Source organism: Ananas comosus, linkage group 18, assembly GCF_001540865.1.
Source record: "Ananas comosus cultivar F153 linkage group 18, ASM154086v1, whole genome shotgun sequence".
In the NCBI taxonomy this organism is placed as follows: domain Eukaryota; kingdom Viridiplantae; phylum Streptophyta; class Magnoliopsida; order Poales; family Bromeliaceae; genus Ananas; species Ananas comosus.
Genome location: NC_033638.1, coordinates 6,488,657 through 6,506,651, shown reverse-complemented (window position 1 = coordinate 6,506,651; position 17,995 = coordinate 6,488,657). Strand labels below are relative to the sequence as shown.

The 17,995-nt window shown below is 36.4% G+C and overlaps 1 protein-coding gene across 1 annotated transcript; it reads right to left on the bottom strand.

The window, feature by feature from the left end:
- On the bottom strand, nucleotides 194–7,568 carry LOC109724228. The gene is made up of 5 exons (XM_020252968.1): nucleotides 7,103–7,568; nucleotides 4,943–5,052; nucleotides 4,478–4,849; nucleotides 3,434–4,145; nucleotides 194–754 (listed from the first exon to the last, which is right to left on the bottom strand). Exons 1-5 carry the CDS (start codon nucleotides 7,356–7,358, stop codon nucleotides 678–680), a joined length of 1,527 nt encoding a protein of 508 aa, XP_020108557.1. The 5' UTR covers nucleotides 7,359–7,568; the 3' UTR covers nucleotides 194–677.

The following is a 17,995-nucleotide window of genomic DNA, read 5'->3' as shown; positions in this document are numbered from 1 at the left end:
TTCCTATCCCTTCGGGTTTGTCGCAAGACCGTCGGTGAGATATACCATGAAAAGATCCAAGAAAACCACTCAGTTTCTTGCAACATTCTTAGTACAATCACTGAATATAAACTTAAACTAAATGGTGGGTTAACAAAATGACAACTAACTGTCTCTGAAAACTCAACTGTTGCTCACCACAAAGAGAAACTTATAACACAAGCCGAAAAAACGCGTCCAAGTCGTAACTTTTAAAGCACTTCATTTACAATTTCTCGTGGATTGCAATCTAATGCAAGAGGAGATGGTCCGAAGAACGAAAGATGGCACATCGAAAAACGAATAAAAAGGCAGCTCTAAAATGAAAACCAGTCTCCTTGTCATGGCAAAACCACATTTCCTTTGATTTTTCTGCCGAATAGTAACATAGCAACGAGGCAAATATGCGGCAACAAGGGCCCGCCACCTCCTGTGGCTTTGACCGCGATTACATAATTGCCCGTCGCCTTATATCCATATATACAAGCATTACAGGGTTACAACTTTTAAAGAGGTGCCCCCCCCATTTTGCGTGGCACCCACATGCAAAAACAGCTCCTCTCTTACGCAGCAGCACCGCGAACGAACCAGCACCACCGCAATTTCTTGGATGTTTTCGTAGTTTAGAATTGGAGAACGGAATTGTTCGACACCTCACCTCACAGTAAACTCGCTAACAGATACAAGAGCAGCAGCACGACAACGCAGTGAACAGGAGACAAGCCCGAAGCAGAAGCTGCACAAAAATCAAAGCAAAATGTTAAATGGATGGATAACTTCAGATACAGCAGATAACAACATTGAAAAGATGAAGTGTACATAAATATTTTCACCTCTTGAGGTTTGGATCAAGTAGTGTGTGGCAGGAAAAAAAAAAAATCACATGAGATCTAAATTACATTTTTTAATACCTAAAATTTATAGTTATACCATATAAATGCTCAAACTTTTGTCGTCTTAAGTAGTTTAGTCCCTCCTACGGCAGCGTATTTGTTATCTTTTTTAAGCTCCCAATAAAGCTAAAGGATAGATTTGCTTGGTATGCTTATCAAATTATGGATCTATAATAAGTAATAACCAGAGTCTAAATCACTAATACTAAATTGATATGTAACGCAAAGTTCAAGGACTAAAATTAACACTTGCAACAAAAAGTTCCAAGGATGCACAGACATTACATTTCTAATAAGCACGCTAATATACAAGCATACGCACATTTTTTATGTGTAGATGATTATACAGCATCACTATATATATAACCGCTCAGGATTAATCAGTGAGTGTTTATGTTATAGTTCATCCATTGAAAAAGAAAAAAAAAATCTCATCTCTGGGCCTCATTTGGCATTGTTTGTGTTGTTTCTTTAACACTAATTCTATATAATCTGATTCATCAGCAGAAGGACTTTCACCCCGCCAAGCGATGTATGACAACTTCAAAAAAAAAAGAAAAAAAGGGAAGCAAAAAACTTTGCGTCTAAGTTTCTATTTTATGTTGCTAAACAAACACCTTGCATGTAAGGATTGTAAGTAATCTACCATTCCTTCCTACATTATTTAGAAATTCTATTTAAAAAACCAAAAAAAGGGCAACAATAACAAAGAAGGTGTTAGCTTTTATACATTATGCTGCCCTTCTCGTATATTATACCTTCAATACCGAGACAAACATAACAGCACAAACAAACAAGAATGCCATCACCCAGTTATGTCCCATTTAAATAGATCAGCTGCGGAACATTCCCATAATTCCTCTATCTAGGATATAACCTATGTGGAATATGAGGGCAGTAGCGTTTTCCCATAATTCCTCTATCTAGGATGTAACCTATGTGGAATATGAGGGCAGTAGCGTTTTCCCATAATTCCTCTATCTAGGATGTAACCTATGTGGAATATGAGTGCAGTAGTGTTTTATGACTGTTTCTATTCAATCTCCTCAGCCATTCTCCTCTCCTATGACACCTCTTCATAAAGATGCATTCGCAGTTCCTGTAAGGCATGTCCTACTTGATAACCATTAAGTATTCTGATGCTACATTGCTACCATCCAGCTTCCATGACAATAGATTAGTTTCTTACACGAAAACACAGGAAAATCTCTGTCTACACCTGCTTTTGAAATACTTTGTTGTTGCACGTAGATTATGACACGAAAGATACGTCCAGCTAAGACTTCAATCTATAGAACTTGTAGAACCCTAGGGCATATGCTAATCGAGACGACAATATAATTTCTCCAACACAAATTGTTGTCCTGATCTATTGCATGAATTTTTCTTTTTTTAATCGATGTTCTTGCTGAACACAACTCTTTTTTCAGCAGGCAAGTTATCCAAATTCAAAAACTTATATTTTTCTCCTTGACAATCCACTAACTGTTTACTTCAAATCGAAAGCTTCTCTCCCCTTATTTCAATTTCTCGAGTATTCTAATCCACCATCATCAATTACTTTTTCATATAAATCCATCAGCAAACATCATACAAAGTACTACCTGTTCTAGCAAAATTATGAAGATCATGTATGCCTGCAAAAACTAAAAAAAAAAAGGCCAATGGATGCTTGCATGCATTCATGTACTCATGCACATACTAGCATTCTTATATTTTATGTGCAAGTACTATTCTTATATTTCTGTGATAAGTTATTCCATCATGGAACCTATACATTGCTGCATCATGATATCCCTTCAGTCGAAATGCATTTGAAAGTATTAAGGAGAACCTCTCATAAACTATACATGAGAGAATGCATGCCTAATCTGCATTTCCGTCCAGCTATTCTTTTCATTCTTGATCCCTCTAAATAAGCCAGATAAGAATATTCAGTAGCATCGGATGACGTAGGGAACTAAAATTTATACGAACCCATGCACTCCCACATAGAGCAAGTAATAAACATCAAGTAATTGGCCTGTTTAATAATACAAAAACTCCGTACAGCTAAGATGACGAGACCTTGTATTAAGGAAGCAACAAGTAGTTGCATCCTCAACGCAACGTCCTATCAAGGTTTAGTCGTGATCAGGCATGTACGAAGAATGGATCTCTAGAGAGCTATTGGATTTTCTTGGGGTTCTAGCATTCCCAAAGTAGGCCCTAAAACAGCTGCAGAACTTCGACCAGGATGAAAGTATGAGACAACTGCTTCCAACCAAGCCTTGATAGGGAGATGAGGCTACTTCTGTAGGCTCTTGAATATTACCGCCATTGTCACAATAGAATAGCCAGAGTCCACGGTTTGATATGTTGCCACCTTCATAAGTCTTTTCTTGTTTTACTTTCCTGGCTCATTTTAATTTTTACAGTTCTATAGTATTTCACTATAAGCAAAAGCAACTTTTTTTTTTTTTCTTTTTAACTCACTAAACTAAGATTCTTTCAAACACGAAACTGTACGAAGAGGAACTTACATGAGAAAGGAGCAGGTGCCATTGCCGGCATTCCATCGGGAGGCTTAATGCTCCTCACACTCTCACTTGGAGGTTGCACATGAGTGAAAACAACAGCAGGAAGTGGAGATGCTGAAAGGAACGGTGGAGCTGGAGCAGGGGTATCTCTGTGTCCAACAGGCGCACGTGAATTCTGCGGAACAGCTGCAGGTGCTATAGAAGGGGGAGGAGAAGCAACAGGAGCAGTATGGTGTTGAAAAGTAACAGGTGCAACAGCCGGAGTAAGATGATGAGCTTTCTCCTTGGGCTTTCTTGGGTGTGTAAATCGGCAACCAGAGGGGGGTGGAGCTAGGGAATTATAGTGCCTAGCAGGAGCAGAAGCAGTAGGAGGCGGCGCAGGAGCTAAATGTTTATTGCCTTGATCGCTATGGTGGTGGTGATGGTGATGGTGGTGGTGATGTTCATGATGAGGTTGAGGAGCAGGACTTGGTGAAGTTGCACTGTTCAGAGAATGTTGGAGATAAGAGGATAGGCGGACCTGCTTTACTCTGCCAAATACGGTGTTGTTTAAACCCAGATTTCCTGAAGACGAATTAGAGATCGTTTCAGCCAACTGCTTCAATCTTGGTAAGGAGGGTTTGTTATTTCCGACTGCAAGTATAATAGCGGTCTGGACAATTGTTGGGGGTGTAACAGTAGAGCCCTCCAAATTTGTCAATTTAACGTACAGATTCTGCATTGCGCAAAAGTCTAAATAAATATATAGGACAAAAGACTGAACAATCTTTTGAATAGAGCAACAAAAGAAAGTCGTTATCCTATTTGATTTCAAATCAAGTAATACCTATCAGTTCTCAGATAGAAGGTTTCTACAACCAAAAGCTTTTTTAAAGTACAAAATATAAATATAAATCTACTTGATTGCATGTGCAAGTTATTGAAGGAGTTTTCACAGTATGAAGGATACAATGAAGAATCTTTTCATAAATTTAGGACGTGAACAACAATGGTGCCACTATAATAGGATTTACAACAAATTAGTTAACGTGGATCAGAATTACGCACCTCATGAGAATTGAGAAACAAACCCAACTTCATTTGATCTTTCAATTGGCTGACTTTGTCTTGTACTTTGTAAATGGCAAAGTTCAAACTGAAGTTAAATGAAGCATAAGGTTTCTGCAGAAGAAACGCATTCTGTGGAGGGATGATTGTTATTCCTCCTGGGAACTTTCGCACCTCGAAGAGGGATGCATTCCCAAACAAAGATGTGGTTAAATGGAGGGTCGATTGCTGTACAACCAAGGACATAAAAGAAGATCGGAGAATGCTCAGCCATGTTGGCAATATAGACGAGTTTTTAGGATATGGCCAAATGCCAAAGACCACATTTGTCCAATTTGATCCTGCTATCCGTTCCAAAGAACTTACAGCCACCTATCATAGTACAGACAATGCGCAATGCATTTAGACATTATGAACAGGTATAGGAAGTTAAAAATAAATAAATAAATAAAATAGAGAACGTACTGAAGAATAAGGAACACCAATTTCATCATAAATGTCATTTTCCAGCTTTGATACGTTTTCTTTCAGCTCAGCAACTGTCTTTTGCAATCTAAAACTTGCAACTATGTCAGCTGCAAAATAAAGTTAAACAGTCAGGAAAGAAAATATAAATTAATTACACAATACTGACAACATTCAGAAGTATATCATAACACTTATCAAAGATTACCACTATATTATAGCACACAAAATAATACTGTATCACTAGTACCATTAGTTTCAACTTTATGCCGCCCAATCTTCTATAAGCATTCAGCTTTTTCAAACAGTTACCCATTTGGCTTCTTGAAATAACATATGGACCTGCGCACTCATCATTTTTTGTTTCCACCAAACAGAAAGTTGAACGGATCACTCATCTGATAATTTTTCTGTGATATCAAATTTGCTCTTTAATCCACAAAAAAGTAAAATCCAATTTGCTTGCCTATCCACAACTTGGCTTCTTTGTAAGATTTTCTGTGATTGCACTATTTAACAACATGTAGAAAACTTAGCTGCTTCTTGCCATTAATGCAGAAATATCCTTAAATAAAGTATTTTCTACAAACTAAAGCTTAAGCACCAACAAACATGTTACCGTGATTTATCGTCCATGTTCCAGAGCAAACCTTACTATACAAATAGGTGACATGCCTTCACAAGGCTGCAACAAGCATGCAGCCTAGCATGTTTCTGTACAACTTTGTTATGATATATTTAAATTGCTGCCTTTGAATTTGATTCATCAATGTGATCTTTTGGATAAAACTTAAGTATCCACATAGTCAGCAACCCCCATAAAAATGACTTTTCTCATGCATTATGACCATACTGCCCTATTAATATCATCTGACACTTTCAGGATCGTCCATTTTTAGCTAAACAAAATTGACAAATGAAGAATAATACTAGATAAACTTGTTCAGCACTTAATCTTTGCCCCAGCCTACTTAAACTACCAATATGCTGTCAGCCAAAAAATGATGTCATCAGTTCATCTTCAGACCATACAAATCTCTTCATTTAAAGCCTCTTTCACGAATTACTTTCTCCAAGTACTTTAATTAATTCTCCTCAACAGCTTTCTTGGAAAGTTTTACTACCATATTCTGATAATGAACCAAGATATGGTATCTAGGACAAAAGGCATAGGTTGAACAGCTATTTGCACATAATCATCAATTATGACATTGTTTCATCTCAAAACAAGAAACTATTGGATTAACAAGCACCTAACTTTTATCTTCCAACCCACCACATGCAGTCTTCTAGAAACTTGGGAAATGCGAAGAAAACACAGAATTATCCCTTCATTAAAAAAATTGAGTTTTAGTTCAGTTAAAATGCTCTCTACTGTGCTTTTTCACTAATCGCAGCAAGTGATAACAACTTTGAAGCCAAATAAAACAAGTGGACTTCCTTTTACTAAATGCAGAGGACCCAGATTCACATATTGAGGCTCTTCTCTTGAAGATGTAACTTGGATAAGGTACATACTTGAGAAGAGATAATTTTAATAGTAAAAATTAACTGACTATTGCAATTAAAGTCACCAAATGATCCCAAGCAATATGCTGTTTCCCTATCAGACACATTTTGAACTGGATTTACACAAATAAAGGCAATCAGATGCCGATCTCCTTTCCTTATACTCCAATGTTCATCCAAACTAAGTTACAACAATAAGGAAAGAATGATTGGGCAAATTCTTAAGACAAAACTGATTCCAATTTTACTGCAATGACATATAGATCCGCTTTTACGATATTATCCATACAGAACCTAATAACATAATTTTAATACCACCACCACTATAAGGCGCAGAGTATCAGCTGAATAACTATTGATTGAGTCCTATTGTTCACAAAAACTACCATATTCTCCATAAACTTCTTTTTCTTCAAAATTTTCAGTTCAGATCTGCTAACGCAGGACCGTAAAAATTAAGGAAAAAAGAGAAAAACAATCATAACAAGCCAATCAAGGACCGTAGATCACCGACACCATTTACGAAAGAGAGATCAAGATGAGATCCAACAATGTCAAACCCTCCCCCCCTCCCCCGAAACTCCAAAGGATCTCCAAACCCTACCCACGAAATCTGAAATAAAACCACCCGCATTCCCCTCCCATTCTCACCTCCAAGGCCTCCGTCCAGATCCGGCGCCCCCGCCCGCCGGCCGCGCCGTCCTGCGAACGGCGGGAGCCAGAACACGGCGGAGAGGAGCACGGCGGCGCCGAGGAAGAGCGCCGCCGCGCACCGGGGCCTCACGACCCCCCCGCACCGCCGCGCGCAGCTACCGCCGCCGCCGCTCCCCGCTCCCGCCCCCGACGCCGCCGCCGCCGACTCCGGCGCCGCGGCGCCGGGGGGCCGCTCCTCGTCTTCTTTCCCCATCGCCGCAGATTCCCTCACCGCCCATCGCCTCCTCCCTCACCAAATGCCACCATTGCCACAGATCGCAGGTCCAAGTAGAAAGCAAACTCGAGAGCAAGGTCGAGATCGAGATCGAGATCGAGAACCAGTTTAGGGTTAGGGTTAGGACCACGGTGAGAGAGAGAGAGAGAGAGAGAGAGAGAGGAAGGTGAGGGAAAGGGAGAGTTAAACTACAAGATAGAGAGAGAGAGAGAGAGCAGTAGAAGTACTACACTCTGTGATACAAACTTTTTTAAAAATTATATTTTTTTTGAATTTTTTAATTATTTAAATATTTTTACGGGGATCGCCAACGAGGGGGGGTGGTTTTATCCGTTTGAATATTACTTACTGTTTTTAGAATTTGAACTTTTCTTTTTTTTTTATTTTCCTTTTTTTTTGTTATAATAAGAAGAAGAGATGAGGGGCGTAGGATAGCGAAGCGAGAAATTATTACCTGCGCTTGGTGTAGGCATACACCTCATGCACCGCACAAAATGTTTGATAATTAACGTATGGTAAATTACACTTTGGTCCTTAAACTGTGAAGTATGACTTTTTAGTCCTACTTTAATTTTGTTGTGGACTTTATAAATTATTATAATCAAGTCCCACAACTCAATTTAGGTAGCAAGATATTGATAAATAGTTAATGTAGAGAGATATGTAGTATTGTAATTAATTATGTGATAATAATTAGGATGTTATATCATTTCCACAACGATAATTTGTCAATATTTAGTCAATTAAATTAGAAATGAGATTTAATTATAATAATATATAATTCATAAACTTTGTCTGTGGACCAAAATGGCACGCGGCTTATAGTTTAAGAACCAAAAGTGTAATTTATCATTAACGTATTTTCAGAGAAATTTGATTGGGTACAATTATAAATGCAATTTTTAAAAAAATTTTGTAAAGATGCGTCTATATTCTTGTAAGGCTAAATTACAGAAAAACCCCTTATAATAACCCGCTTTTTCACTTTCCCTCCCTGACATTTAAAAACCTACACTTTGCCCCCATGTAAAATAAAAAATATACACTTCACCTCCTACCGTTAGGGTTCCGTTAAAAAATATATTTTTATGCCGAAAATACCCCTCCGCCATCTCCCTATTGCTTCGCCTCCCTCCGGCTCGCCGCCTCGCCGCCTAGCCGCCTCGCCATCCTCCACTGCCTCGCCCTCACCCACATCCCCTTCGCCGTCCTCCGCCGTCTTGCCTTCGCTTTCTGCGCCCTTCTCCTACTGTCGTCCACCTCGGTTTTCTTCTATTGTCGCCGAAATCGAGGGCTGCGAGAGTGCAGGAGAAGAAGGGGAGCAGGTGGAGAAGGAAATGGAGAAAAATCGCGGCCGATTGAGGTGGGAATCACGGCCGAACGAGAGGGCGGCTGGGGAAGATGAGGAAGAAGACGACAATGGCCAGGGGTAAAATGGTCATTTTACACACCGTAACTCCCTTGTGAACATTTTTTATTTTACAGGGGGGCAAAGTGTAGGTTTTTAAATATTAGAGGGGGAAAGTAAAAAATCGGATTATTACAGGGGGTTTTTCTCCAATTTAGCCTTCCTGTAATTGCGAATCTTCTGTTTAGTAGTTTGTAGATATCTTTCAGCCAATACATTGAAATTAAATGCACTCATTTGTACACTATATTTATATTTGTATATAATTAAAACTGCAATGCAATAATAATTGCGTATAATCAACCAGTTCCTAGAATCATATGTCAAAAATAATATCTAAAAGACTTATAAATAAAATTTATAAAATCTAAAAATATATATTATTTTAAACATTAGAATACAGTGAATAATTTTTCAAAAATTATAATAATACTATTGCAATTCACCACAAAACACCTAATTTTTATTTATTTTGGTTAGAAATTTGTTAGTTATGTGACCCATGTGAATCAAATTTTAGTAAAATTATTGGCTTGTCACTTCATAAGTTTAGTTATGTGGTAAATTTATTACATAAGTATAAAAAATTTGATGAAAACAGAGAGGTCTCTGAGATGGAATGCAATCAAATTATTATTTAGATAATGAATTACACAAATTCTGAAGTTCATACAGTAGAAGTACAAAACGGACAAAATTTAGATACTTTTGATTTATTTTCTCTTCACTCAAATTCCGTTATAATTTTGAGAACTTTTATAGAAGGATTTTATAAATGAGTAATACTTTGCCTATAAACACACTCTTCAGCGTGAACCAACTATCTGTAAATGCACAAGCGGGTTCAAACTTACAACTGTTCAGATACCTTCGAAATAACAATTTACTACATCAAGCAGTAGTCACTAACTGCTTGCGTATCACGACTTTACGAACTAAATTTAGTCATTTAAATTCATGAATATGTAAAAGCTCTTTAAATTATTCGTAATCAGTACTCTAGGAGCTAAATCTAGCCATTTAAACTGATGAGCCTGAAAAAGCTTTTTATAGGTTCATAATCATTATATCATCATCACTTTGGGTTTACTGCACTGGTGGTCCCAAACCTTTATATTTCATTTTAAGTAGGCTGTAACTATCTAAATTTATGGTAATTTGGTTAAAATAGCTATGTCAACTCCAATAACGCCTTATCTACTTCCGTGGATCATGGTCATAGTCTGGTAGTCCTTGATCAATTCGATACTAACTTTTTAATATTTTTTGAAAAGTTCGGTATCACTCCTGATTTGATGCAAAGGATGTTGAATACTCCAAAAGAGACAGTAGACATCATGTGCAATATGAGGTGATCGTAGTGGCATAAAAAAATATTAAGAGTAATAAGATTAAGCTTGACACGATGGGCGCACATATGGAAGAAGTCACTACAACAGAATTAGGTTATAGGGACACATGTTTGGGACACTTTTGAGTAAGTGTCTCATTTATGCTAAAACTTAAAAACACATCTACTAATGCCTAAATATAAAACCCAATCCAACCAAAAATAAAAGATTACTCTACTCAACCCACCACACCCAGTCCATTTGGCCCGATTACAAACAGAAAAGAAAAAAAAAAAGAAAAATCAATTACCATCTTTTCTTCTTTCTTCACTCAATCCACTGAAATTCTAGACGAAGAGCCTTTACTGTCATCCTCCTCCGCCACCGCAGCCAACGAGATAGAGTTTCGGCGGTTGCTAAATGTTTAAATAAGTGTTGGTAAATTAGCAGCACTTTTTTAGCTTATAACGACACTCTTTAACTGTCACTATATACTTAGCGACCCCACATATAGCAACACTTTTTAAAAGTGTCGGTAATTTTAGCTAGCAGCACTTTTTTTACATGTACCTATATTTAAAAGTGTCGTTATAGACCGTTTTTGTTGTAGTGAGTGGGAAGGAACCAAGGTGAAAATAAGTAAAAAATTGTTAGCAACCAATAGGGCAAATAATCTTACTAGAGGCTAAGGACGTGCTTGTAAAAAATAAAAGGTTGGGTACCAAAATAAAGGCAAAAGGAATTAGGTAAAACATTGGGTATCATTACCAATGGTGTAATTAATTAATTATTTAAGGTTCAATTACATCCTACTACATTGTACTCTAGTGTTAGTTTTATTTATCGGCTTACTTATATTGTACTATAGAAGTTCTTTTACTTTTTATACTTTACAAATTTTTTTCAAAGGCATCACTCTACTATTCTTTTTTTTCATATACTATAAGCAATAAATCAATAATTTTATATAAAAATTGTAAAAAAAATACTGATTAAAAGTGGCAGAGAATATAGTCAATTCATTTTAACACAAAAAATAATAAAATACATAAAAATAATAAAGAATAATTAAAAATAACTTAATAGAAACTTTTAATTAATTTATCGTGAAAATTTATTTTAGCATTTTTTTTATTATTTAGTCGGTGCATCTTAATAAAGGTGTTAGATTTTGTCTAAAATAATGAATTTGTTAAAATATGTAGAGATTAATGAAAAAAAATAGTTTGCTAATGTATATGGGAAAAAAATAGTACAAGATAGAAAAATAAAAATAAATTTAAAATAGAGTGTGTAGATTGATAAAATATAATAATATAATAGTATTATTAAAAAAAGGCACAATTTAGCAAATGAAAAAAGTTAGGGTTAATTTCATACAGCTCCCTGGTAAATATATCGAATAGCAAATACAACCCTATAAAATTCAACTTTTCATATTTATTCCTACAAAAGTCAAATAATATTCATATTTGCCTCTCTGATTTGTTACCGTAAGAACACTGTTTATTTTTTAACAAAAGATAAGTAAAATAATATTTTGGCTACCACAAATATGTTTCTCCAAAAATCCTAACTACTAGAATTATGCAGAAATGTCTCTCCACCAGTTATCTTCTTTCTTTCTATCATCACAAATAATATATGAGAGGTAAAAATAAGAGAGGTAAAAAAATCAATTTATCTCATTTACTAAACAAGATTAAGTATTTTACATATGATTAACTATATTTTTTTAACAGATCCTAACTGCTGGGGTATATTTGAAAATGTTAGAACTTTTGCAGTAATAACATAGGGATATATTTGCTATTCGATATGTTTACAAGTAGCTGAATGCAATTAACCAAAAAAAAAAAGAAAAAGGTTAAAGTTTTAATTTAAACCCGATTACTATGCAAGGAGGATTCTCGGCGCACGGCGCACCGGGCGCACGCGAGAAACTTCCAGAAGCACCGGGTGCCTCGTGAAGCGCGACGCGGGGCCCACTCCGTCCCCCCAATCTCTCTCTCGCTCCGCCTCCCGCTTCGCATATCTCTCTCGTGGGTTTCTTTCGCGGAAAGCGACGGCGGGGATGGAATGGGATGGGATGGGATGGGATGGGATGCACGCCATCCCACCGTTGGTGGTCGCTGCCCGCCCGACCGACACGTGTTCCGCACGTGACAACTCTTCTGGCCCTGTATTATCTCACCCACCGTTATTGAGGTGAAGCTCAGGTTAAAGTAGACTCTCTGACTAAGCGTCACGGATACGGACATGAACACACATACACAGGACACCGAACGATACAGGGTTTCGACGGAGACGCATCATATGGTATGAACATTATTAATAAAATATAATATTAATATAAAATATTAATTTTGTTAAAGTATTATTGTATCTCTTGTACGAATTAAAATGAATAAAATTTTCATTGATAGTTAATATATTTGAAGATTCAAAAGAATACGTATGTATTCATCAGAACGCTAAGTATTTATCATCTCAGACATGGGAGCATTCGTGTCGTACACTAGTCGGACGAACACGCGAGTGCTCCACATGGACAGATGAGGTTTATAGAACTATCTGTAGGCTTTCCACTGAGCTAGAGTCTTAGCTATGAAATTAAAATTTTCAAGTTCTGCTTTTTGTTTGGCAATAAATAAATGGTGAAAAAATTGGAGGTCTAAGAGTTTGAATAATATTTAATTAATTTTTACGTTTTTTTTTTTTTTGTAATTGATTGCATCTTGGGATAGGTAGAAATTAATTATGTTATTTTGAAGAGGCTGAGTTCCGACTGAAAGTAAAGTTATAGAAACAAACAGCGATGATAAGCATTTACAACTAAAATCCACTTTCATCCATCATCTAATATTATTAAGCAAAATAAATTTGAGCTGAAAATATGTAACGATATATTTCTCCGTAATAGCGCACTGACCTGTTATCATATACGCAATGTGATATTGTGTACGAAAATAATTAGGCTATTTTTATTATATTTTTTTGTCACACATAACGCAACGTAGCCCTTGTAGTACAAAAGTAGCAACACTAATAGTTCAGTAACTAAAATTAACCTTTGTTGAAAATTCAAAATCTTTAAATGTCAGAGTTTAAAAGTTTGAGGCCTAAAATTAGTTCGAGTGAAAGTTTAGGACTAGCAGTGCAATTTATTCCTTGTCCCTCTTCTGTGGAAGCCTTTATGACTGTCGGTAGCGGGAGTGGCATCATTAAATTTTAATTTAATTTTGACGGAAAAAGGGGGTGAAGGATGCAAACACTCTTTTGGTTTTAACTCTTTTGTAAATAATTTTTTTTTTTACTTTTAATTTGAATAAATAAACTCTCTAAACTTAATTAAATAATTTAATTAGTCTCTTTCCTCATTTTTTTTTTTTTTTTTTTTTTTTTTTAAATCGCTCTCTCAAATTTAATTTTTATGTACATCAAGTATACGTATAAGCACATTTCCCACAAAGGATCTCAGATTCGGCTCTTTGACTTGTGAGCAAAGTTAAACTACGAAAAACATGCGGTTAAATTATAGGTTGCTCTCGTTTTACACGGCGTGGAGGTTGTACAATCGAATAATCCTTCAAAATTAGAGAATTTATTCAACTCTCAAATTTTAAAGAATATATAACTTATAAGTACGAAGGGTTCTATACTTATAAGAGTATAGTAGTCCTACTCTCTCTCTATATATATAAAGAGAGAGAGTGTTTGTGTGAGTCCGGCTGTACGTTATACTATTGGTAGCACGGAGGTCTCTATGCTATCAAGTTATTTTCGATGATTAGCTTCCAAATCGACAATTGGCTTCGTTAGACTTAATTTACACTATTCAAAGTATTTGGAAACCAGATTTTATAATTTTTCGACATCATTTATCTATTAAACGAGAAGTCTAAAAATAAATGATTGAAAATAAAAATTTCATAAAAATAATAATAAAAGACTTGAATTTAAGATCAAATGTACTAATCTTTCTCTAAACAGTGAAGAGAATTTTATATAAAATTTTTATTAGATTTAGATTGTTTTACACCGTTAAATTCAGAAATGCATTGCATTGACCTTTAAAATTGTCAATTTTAAAACATTTTTATCAGAAGCCAAATAACGTCGGAAAATTATGAAATTTATTTTTCAAATACTATCAATAGTGTAGATCAAGTCTAACAGAGTTGATTGTTGATTTGGAAACCGCATCATTAAAAACAACTTGGTAGCACGGAGCCCGATAGTATACTAGTCCCTCTCTCTCTCTCTCTCTCTCTCTCTCTCTCTCTCTCTCTCTCTCTCTATATATATATATATATATATATATATATATATTACATCCAAACTATTTAAGAAATTGATGTACAACAGTGCAAATGAGCATGTATTCATATATAACAAAAGTGTATTTTGACCTGCATGATTATAGTCAATTCCGTCACGAATATTTAGCACCTTAAATAAAATAATTAATAGAGTAAAGTGGAGAAATTATGTAGCCAATCTTTTTCCTATCAAGGTAAAGTGAAAAGAAAGAAAATTACTTTGGGATCCATCATTCATTCATTAGTTAAATCATTTAACTTTTGTAAAGTGGTCAAGTCAATATGAAAAGATTATGGAAAATATGCGTTCTATACTTACATATAGATATAAATCTTACACTAAATTATTTGGGAGTTTACAAAATTTTTTAAAATTTTGAAGATCAAAATAAAAGTTGATAAAACTAGTAAAAGAATATAGACATTTGGATAAACAGAGTGTAAAATTTACGCCTACCTTAGCATTGCTTTAAGAATATTTTAAGTCTACATCGTCCCACCCATATTGAAAAATGAAACTCAAAAATAAAGATCAAGGAGAATACCAATAAAAAGTTGAAAACACATGTAATATTTTGATGCTAATCACCATGCGTTTAGCAGGCCTAGTTTTGGATTAATTTTAGGGTTTATTCAAATTTGGAAGAAGCAATAGTTACTTTTCATTTCAGTCAAATTCTTCCAACTACTTCCTACAACAACACAATAAAAATATTTCAACACCAGCTTCTGTTTTAGCATCTTAAACTTTTTTTATTCTTTTTTTTTTTTAGAGAGATAGATAGCACGCTACCCGCTTCGTTTATTTCTTTAGAAATAAACTTAGCTAGAAAAGTGAATCAACTAGGATTCGAACTTGGGTCTCGGGTACCAACAACGAAGTCCCTTGCCACTTGCTCTAGGGACGGTCGGTGCATCTTAAACTTTATTTCAACTCATACCATAATAAAAACTAAGACATTCTATACTAGTTAAAAAAAGAAATAAGAACATTAAGCTCATTAATCCTACAAGCATGTGAGAGTAGAAATGTAGAATCTGAGATGTTGAACTTACTATTCAGTGATTTGTGAACGTAATATCCCGATAAATATTTTTTATCGCCTATATTTTACTTTTATTTACTTTTGATAGTAATCATAGTAGTGTAGTACTACTCTTCACCATATAGAAAACAATTTAATCATGTTTCTATATTTTGTATCGGTTGGTAGCCGAAAATTTCGACCCTTGACCCGATCAAAAATCCTCCTCGGAAAGCGCGTCGGAGTGAAAAACGGCTGCGGATAGTGACCCTCGAAGTTTGCGCCCTTCAACTGGATCAAGCGATTCGGCTGATGAGGGATCAAATCAGCCGGATTCGAAAACCTTCACTATAAAACTGGTTCAGCTGGAAGAGCCAAATGTACGAACTGTGCAGAGATCAATGTCGGCAGAAGTGCCGAATCGAAGAAGTACACAGTAACTGGTCGGCTGAAAGAGCCGAATGGAAGAAGTACACAATGACTGGTCGGCTGAAAAAGCCGAATGGAAGAAGTACACAATGACTGGTCGGCTGAAAGAGCCGAAAGCCTTTATATAATAATATAAAAGAGTGTGCCCGAAGGGTATACAGACTCAGAAATATAGTTTACAACAGAGTGATGCCCGTAGGGCAGACAGACTCTGCAAATGTAGTTTACAACGGAGTGATGCCCGTGGGGCAGACAGACTCCAGGGTTCTACTTAGCGAACTACTCGTAGAAAAGCAGTAAATGCGGAAAAGAAAAAGATTACATTTAGACTACTCCTAGAAAAGCGACAAAAATGCAGAGGAAATAAGGGTGGTCTTCTTGTTCAGGATGGAGAAAGACCTCTATTACAGGCTTTGAAGTTACTATTTATAGTGATATCTTCTCAGCCCACATTATTGGTCGGTTGAAAGTAGTGGGGGCCTGGGGGGAGTGGTTGTAACCATGATCGTGGAAGTTACGCCCACTCCTCATGGAAGTTACGCTCCATCGTGGAAGTTATGCCTACTTCTTAACCGTTCCCGCCTAAAACCTTCAGGCGCTTTACTACCGACTCCTGGTGTACCATGTGTCCTTATTGGCTCATACGTGGGTTAGATCGGCATATTAATTTCAATTTTGGCATCAACAATGCCCCCCAATAGTCTTTCGAATGAACATTCGGATGACTATTGGTGCCAAATCGATTGCTCGAAATGACACAGTCGAGACCCAAGCTTTAGTTTCGCTGGTCTTGGTCGGCTTTAAGAAAACGACGCTTTATCATTCTAGCCACATATATCTCGGCTTCATTAGCCGATTCTTTACTTTTATTCGATTGGTTCGGCTCTTCTTGAACCGAATGTTTTTCTATCAAGAATTTTTTCTTGAAGAAAGAGATTATATCTCGACTTTATCAGCCGATTCTTCACTTTCACTAGATTGGCTAAGCTCTTCTTGAACCGACCGTTCTTCTATCAAGGATTTCTCTTTGCCTTTGCTTTGCTTTTTATATCGGCTCCATTGCAGCCGATTGTCCCCACTTTTCTTTCGAAATTGCTCATATTAGGCAACTCGAACACCTAGATCAAATAGGTTAGAAAAATACTTATATTCAAAATGATCTTTTATCTTAAAATGTAGACTATTTAATGCCATTTTGGCGAACTTTGATTTCGGCATTCTCATAAAATACCGGATTTTGGCTATTTTGAAACGGTTCAAATACTCTTCGACCGTTTCACCTGACTTTTGTCGGTATAAAGTCAAGTCGGTGACCGATAATTGTGGTTCCGACTTATAGAATCGCTTATGAAATTTTCTTTCTAATTCGTCCCAATCTTGGACGGAATTGGCTGATAAACTTGTATACCAAGTAAATGCCGTTTTAGTTAACGACGTATTAAATAATCGAAGTTTCAAAAATGAGTCAGCGGCCACTTCTCTATATTGGGCCGTGAATCGGGCTATATGCTCGACCGTATTCTCGGTCTCATCGTTCGAGAACTTGTCGAACTTTGGCATTTTCCAGTTTGCCGGATACGGATGCTCTGTATCTATGTTTGCGGAATACGGGGATCGAAAAATAGGCCGCATAGCCGGCCTGGCCCCTATGTATCTATTTATAGTGATATCTTCTTAGCCCACATTATTGGTCAGTTGAAAGTAGTGAGGGGAGTGGTTGTAACCATGATCGTGGAAGTTACGCCCACTCCTTATGGAAGTTATACTCCATCGTGGAAGTTATGCCCACTTCTTAACCGTTCCTGCCTAAAACCTTCAGGCGTCTTACTGTCGACTCCTGGTGTACCACGTGTCCTTATTGGCTCATACGTGGGTTAGGTCGGCATGTTAATTTTAATTTTGACATCAACAGTATCAATAGAATATATTGCTTCCCAAAGATGCCCAATTAACATGCTTATAAAATTGTGCAAAGTGATGATAAGAAAATGGGAATAAAAAAAGGTAGGGGTGGTGAGAGGGAAAATTGAGAGTGGGCTGGTTGGTAGGAAAAGGCTGAGTTCATGGATAGTTGAACCAAGTTTGGAATTAGGTGGAACTA